This window comes from Hyperoodon ampullatus (assembly GCF_949752795.1).
Source record: "Hyperoodon ampullatus genome assembly, chromosome: 8".
Lineage (NCBI taxonomy): Eukaryota > Metazoa > Chordata > Mammalia > Artiodactyla > Ziphiidae > Hyperoodon > Hyperoodon ampullatus.
In genome coordinates this window covers 8287536-8293420 of record NC_136921.1, presented here as the reverse complement: position 1 = coordinate 8293420, position 5885 = coordinate 8287536, and the positions used below count along the sequence as shown (strand labels likewise).

Genomic DNA, 5885 nt, shown 5'->3' with positions numbered 1-5885 from the left:
GTTTTCACCAAACGAGGGACAGGAGACAGATGGGGGAGCTGCACAGGAGAGTCACGTACCAAGGATGGAGTGAGATTAGCTCGGAATTATTTAAGATTCCTGCTGGTTTCAGGAAAAGAGATTCTAAATAGTCATAATTTCTCATGCAAGACTCCATAGGAACCGTAATTGTTAGCAGCTTCAGGTGAAAAGAAAACACACAACCCCCTTGAAAAGCACAGTGCACTATGCAAATAGGAAACCTGATAATACGTTCTCTTTCTTTCTGAGATCCTTGGCCTCAGGCCCCCACTGAGCCTGGGGCTTGCTATGAGGAAAAGCGACCCGCCCCACGCTTCCCGGAGCTGAGACTCATAAGGTAACCAGACCAGATTCCGCAAGATATATGGAAACCTTCTAAATCTCCCCAAAGCAGAAAGGAAGTTTTCAGTGATTTGTTTCCTTTAATAACAGAGAGAAGATGGAGTAGAATTAGAGGGCCCTCAGTCAGCTAAATTCAGTTTTAATTTAATTCACCACATCTGACTTCTCAGCTGTCCAGTGCTCTGAGCAGAGCTTCCTGACCTGGCCAAGCTGGTCAGAATCACTTGGGACAAAAGCCACATGGCCAATCCTACCCGTGGAGGTCGGATTCAGTAGATCCGTGGGTGGATGGGGGCAGGAATCTGTATTTTTAACAAGATTCCTGGGGGATTCTGATACAAGTCAACCCAGAATCGGAACCGGCTGCTAGATCTATTCAGAGGCAAAAGCCTTGTCTCCGCATTCTCCCTCCTTCTCAGACTAATTCTTTAAAAAAAAGGTGCAATGAGTAAATAAAGACAGCTTTCAAGATGTTCATGGAATGACTTTTTTTTACATTTTTCAACTAGTTAAGACAAAAACATTACAATGATTGACTTCTTTCATTTAGTTACATAAATAAAATTTTTATAAATATCTCTTTATAAACAATATAAATAGCTTTACAACATAAATACATTTATGCATGACATGAATTTACAAACAGCAATGTTTTACAGCTGGTTTTGTCAGTCTCTTAAAAACTGTCCCTTGTCATCACGTCGGTGTAGGTGTGTGTGTTTTGTGTATATAATATATATAATATATAACTTTTTATTTTTCATTAAAAAAAAACAAACAATAAAGTCATACCCCCCTCCCTAAATAATAATAAAACAGCTGGTGTTGTGTATTCCCAGTACCAGGAAAGAAAAAAAGAAATGTAAAAGCCACGTTGCGCTGGAGTTGCTTCCAGATGCTGGGAGGCTGATGACCAAGGGTGACCTCAGCAAAACGGAGCAGGTTCCCGATCCTGAAACACAGAGGGGCCAAGGGACACTCAGCTGAGAAAGCCCAGCCTGCAGGGCACTTCTAGAATCTTCCTCCCTTTCCTGCTGTAGCAGAAGGCAAAATCCCTTCGCCTTTGCCTACAGGCCCTGATGAAGGCCTTCCTGCAGAGGAAAAAGGGCCCTTCCACTCCGGGCCTCTCCAGGTCCTCATCCATCGCCTGCTGTGTCCTTGGCACTTCCTGCCCCAGCACAGGTGGAACCAGAAAGTCAGCCAGCCCTCCTCCGCCTCTGACTAAGTGCAGGCCTTGCCCTTGGCTCTCAGTGAGGCACAGTGAGGGAAAGGGAATGGAAAATGAAGCCCCCCACCTCCCACCCCGGCCCACCTCTATGTTTTGCTACAATACCAACCCTCCATCAGGTGCTTTACGTGTCTGGGGGGTGGCGGAGGGAACGGGGAGAGAAGCATCTGAAGATTTGGGAAATCTGGACTCAAGTCCCAACTCTGAATATTACTTCCTGGATGGCCCTGCATAGCTTTGAGTATCGCTTTCCTCACCCATAAAATGGGATAATAGCCACCTCCCAGGGCTGGCTTTAAGATTCAACAGCGGGCCACACACTGGGCATTGGCAGAGTGTCTGGGTCACAGCTGCCCATAAATAGCACTTCCATCCCCAGCTGGCTTCTCCTCAGAAGAGGTCCCCTTCAGAATCAGAGGAAATGGCGTGTCACACCGGCCCTGGGGAAATGAGTGGTCGTGCTGGGTTGGCTGGCTCGTGAGTTGGCAGAGTCATTTGATGAGGGCTGCACCGAGTCTCTGCGAATGGGTGTGTGGGTGCTCGGGGGCCAGAGGAAGTCTTCCACCTGAGACAGGGTGGTGCCCTTCCAGAGGACAGTCCTGGCAGAGGGACCCTGGGCCTCAAGGCCTTGATGAACTCTTCTCCAACCCCTTTCTCTGCCATCCCATATGTTTAAACAGAGGACAGATGTCTGTGATGTCCCTGGGCCCCATGGGCAACGTGTTCATTCAGGCATCCTCCACACCTCATCTCTGCCATTAGCATTTTATAATCAAGGCTATAACCATCAGCGACAGTCATTATGGCAGCTGGTTAGAGCCAAAGTCAACTCCTGTGTAGAGAAGTGGCCACAGCCTCGGAAGAGCTTTCATTAATGGGAAAACCCTAAGCTGTCTTTCTCTTTTAAGCCCAGACAGTGAGATACCCTGGGCATCTCCACTAGGAGGTTGCAGGCAACAAGAAGGATGCTCTGCCTTCTCACGGGGCTGGGGGTGAGGGTGGGGTTGAGAAGGTTAAAGGTGTTGGAGGTGGGCGTTCAGCTAAAAGAGAACTTCCAGGAGGTTGACAAGCTTCCCTGGTCAAAGGGGTCAAGAAGTCTTAGCAACCTGGATTCCACCTGCGGAGTACCTCTCTCCACGAATACCTGGTACCCACAGACAGCCTCATCCAAGAACAAGGGGTCTATGGGGACGTGCATGCCAGGCACGTTCCAGGACCTTATCTCCTGCTAACTCATAGAATACCATTTGCTTGGATTCTGAAGTTTGAACTTGGTGCTTAACTCACAAACTGAAAATTTGATGCCTGTGGCTTCATCTCTTCATTGTTGAGACAGGAGAGAATAGAACAAACCCATCACAATGGTAGCTTCTAAAGGCTGGTCCACCAGTGCCAGAATCATGGCAAGTCAAGACCTCAGACAAACGAAGCCCCTGCAGGAGGAGCACACAGCCTGGCCAAGTCTGGCTGCAGAGAGGAAGGACACCAGCTAAATACTAGGGCAGGTGGGTGAGGAGTGCTCCTATGCTGGGTGGGGCAGGTTTTCCGGGTCATTGACAGACATTTTAAAGAGCTCCTTTGGGCATCCTGCAGGCCCCAGATCATCTTAGGCTAGTGTCTGGCCCTTACGTTGCTCATGAGTTAATTTGGGGGTTCACAAACAACCATAGCTCAGGTGAAAAAGTTTTCTGTGTAGTAAAAAAGCCTCAGGCATTGCACTGGAGACCTTCAAAGATGGGCGCTCTTGTCCTTTGGGGGAAGACAGTGTAGACACTGATAATGCTTCTGGGGTGCGAGAACACAGCTTGGCCTGCAGTGGGACGGAAAGCCTGTGGGACAGGGAATGACAGCAGCTGGCTGCAGGCAAGGCTGGACACCAGGAGGTCAGGTTCAAAATCACTTGAATGTCAGTTCCAGAGGTTGGGATGTTGTTTCTCCATGGATACTGGTGGGCAGCAGGAATGGAGAGTGGGGAAAGGAGGGAAGGACATTTGCCGCACTACCTTGCCAGGGGAGCAGTGCCCGGCAGGGGCTGAAGGTAGCACAGGGGTTTCCAGCCTGGTGGAGGCGGAGGAGGCCATACCAGAAACCCAGGTATGGAGCCTAGGCATGGTGGGGGGGGGGCGGAGCTCAGTTTGGGACATGAGTTTCAGGTTGGGGCAAAAAAATAGATTTATTTTAGTTTCTTTTTCCTTGCCCTAAAATAGTGCCATGAACACTGAGGTTCTATCCTGAAGTCACATGGATTGCAGCAGCGTCAGGACCCTGGACAGACCAGTTTGCCCACGGCCATGGTTTAGAGAAGGGACAAGAATCAGAATGCTCTGGGGCAGAAATGCTCCCTGGTGATGCTAACAAATGGCTATTCTCTCTACTGTGAGGGGGCAGGTATCTCTCCACGTCTGTCCCATTACAGAGACAACAGACCCAGGGAGCTGTCCTGACCACTGGGCTGCTTACTGCCCAGCACCATGATGCAGTGGCCAGCAGATCAACTTACCCTTCACTTGTATGTATGCCTTTCCTCCTCCGCTCCCACCAACCCAGGATCAGCCCTCAATCCCCCCAGCTGGAGAACTGGGGTCAGTGTTGCTGGTTGCCTTATGGTCCTGGGGTGGGTGGGACCCCACCCCCGGGACCCCCCCCCCCAAGCTGTCTCTGTTTCTCCAGAGGGAGCCAGGTGGGTTCATCCATGCTGAGCCATTTCTGACCTTGCCAAAGTTCCCTGACCACTTTATCCCTCACTTTCTCCATCTGTAAAATGGGATGATAAATGGTGTTGGGGGCAAATGTCTAGCACACACACTCAATCTAGTGCTCAGATGGTCTGGCTGGGAGGCGGAAAGGTCCAGGGGATCAGAGAGGAGCCGGCCTGAGGGAGGGGGTGCAGGCTAGGTTCTGGGGGGCTTCACGGGAAGCTGGGTGTGCAAGAGCTCCCGGCGGCCGGGGTTGGTGGTACTCACCGCCGCCAGGGGTCGCCGCACTAACATCCCAGGCCGCTCATGGAGCCGATCCTGTCCAGCTTGAGGCCGAAGCAGCCCTTGGACAAACCCTTCTTGTTGCCTCCCTTGTATTTCCGCGCGTTGGGGTGCTCTTGCAGAAGACGGGCCCACGCCGCCCGAGACTTGGTGTCCACGCGCAGGTCCCGGAGCAGTCGCGACCGGTCGCCCTTGAGATTGGCGCCGCCGCCCCCGGGAGTCTTGTCGCCCTTCTTCTGACCTCCGCCCGCAGCCTGGGGCTCGGCCACCTCCTCCCCTGGCGGAGTGCGCGGGACCTGTCAGAAGGAGAGAACGGGCAGGTGAAGGGACGCACCGCGGCAGCGCGGGGGACTTGGCGGGGCCGCTGATGCTCCAGCCCGACACTCCGGCCAGCGCGGTTTGTCCCTTTCGAGTCCTGAGCGCGCCCCCAGAGGTGCCGGACGGCTCGGCCCTGCATCCACCTGCCACGCGGCCGCTGCTGTCCGCTCCTTCGGGGAGCCGCTTGCCCTCCTCTCCTTTGCCCCTTGCCGGGCTGACCACACTGAGGCAGAGGCTGCGCATTTGTCGATGCTCTCCCGAGTCCGGCCTTCGAGGGCTCCCCAGCTCTCACCCGCGCGCATCTCAGGGGAGGGAGAGAGCCGCCTTCCCGCCCCCTCTGCTCCCTCCGGCGGGCCACACCCTCCTAGACCCCCTAGCCCTACCACCGCCCCTCGCAGTTCCGACGTCCCTGCGACAGCACCCACCTTCGGCGGCGCCCCGGGCTTGGCTTCGGAGGGCCGGAGCGAGAGTAGCGCGAGCAGCAGGGCGCAGGCCAGCAGCTGGGAGAGGTGCATGGTGCCCGTGGGTGGCTGGGCGCAGGCCGGCGGCAGCAAGGGTGCGCGGGGCCGGCGGGCAGACGGGCAGACAGGCAGGCGAGCGCGGAGCAGGCTGGCCGGGCTGCGACGCGGGTGCGGGTCCCAGTGCTGCGCAGCGCCGGCTGGGTGCGCTCTGAGCCCGCGGCTCCGCTCGCGCCTTTATAATCCAACCTGCCGCTGATGTCATCCTCCCGCCCACAGGGCCGCCCGGGCCAATGGCACTCGCGCCGAGGGCCGGGAGGGGTCCGCGGGGGCTCCCCCTCTGCCCCCACCCTCATCCCACCCCGGAGGGATCCCGCGGCTCGGCGGGCTCTCTCCCGACTGCGCTCCAAGCTGCAAAGCGGCGCGCACAAGGGAACTCGAATTGCAGGGAGCGCGCCCTGGCATGCCAACCGTTCGTGCGCCCGCTGCCCTGCGCACAAGGTTGGACCACAGCACACACGCTCTTCCTGGAAAGGATCA

At 55.1% G+C, this 5885-nt stretch overlaps 1 protein-coding gene across 1 annotated transcript; it reads right to left on the bottom strand.

Moving 5' to 3' along the window:
* Window positions 1-1289: 1289 nt before the first annotated feature.
* NPPC (natriuretic peptide C) lies at window positions 1290-5402 on the bottom strand (the record flags this gene model as incomplete). Its single annotated transcript, XM_079710002.1, has 3 exons — window positions 1290-1315; window positions 4555-4865; window positions 5313-5402. The coding sequence occupies 2 exons, from the start codon at window positions 5400-5402 to the stop codon at window positions 4575-4577; spliced, it is 381 nt and encodes a 126-aa protein (XP_079566128.1). The 3' UTR covers window positions 1290-1315; window positions 4555-4574.
* Between the last annotated feature and the right edge of the window lie 483 nt (window positions 5403-5885).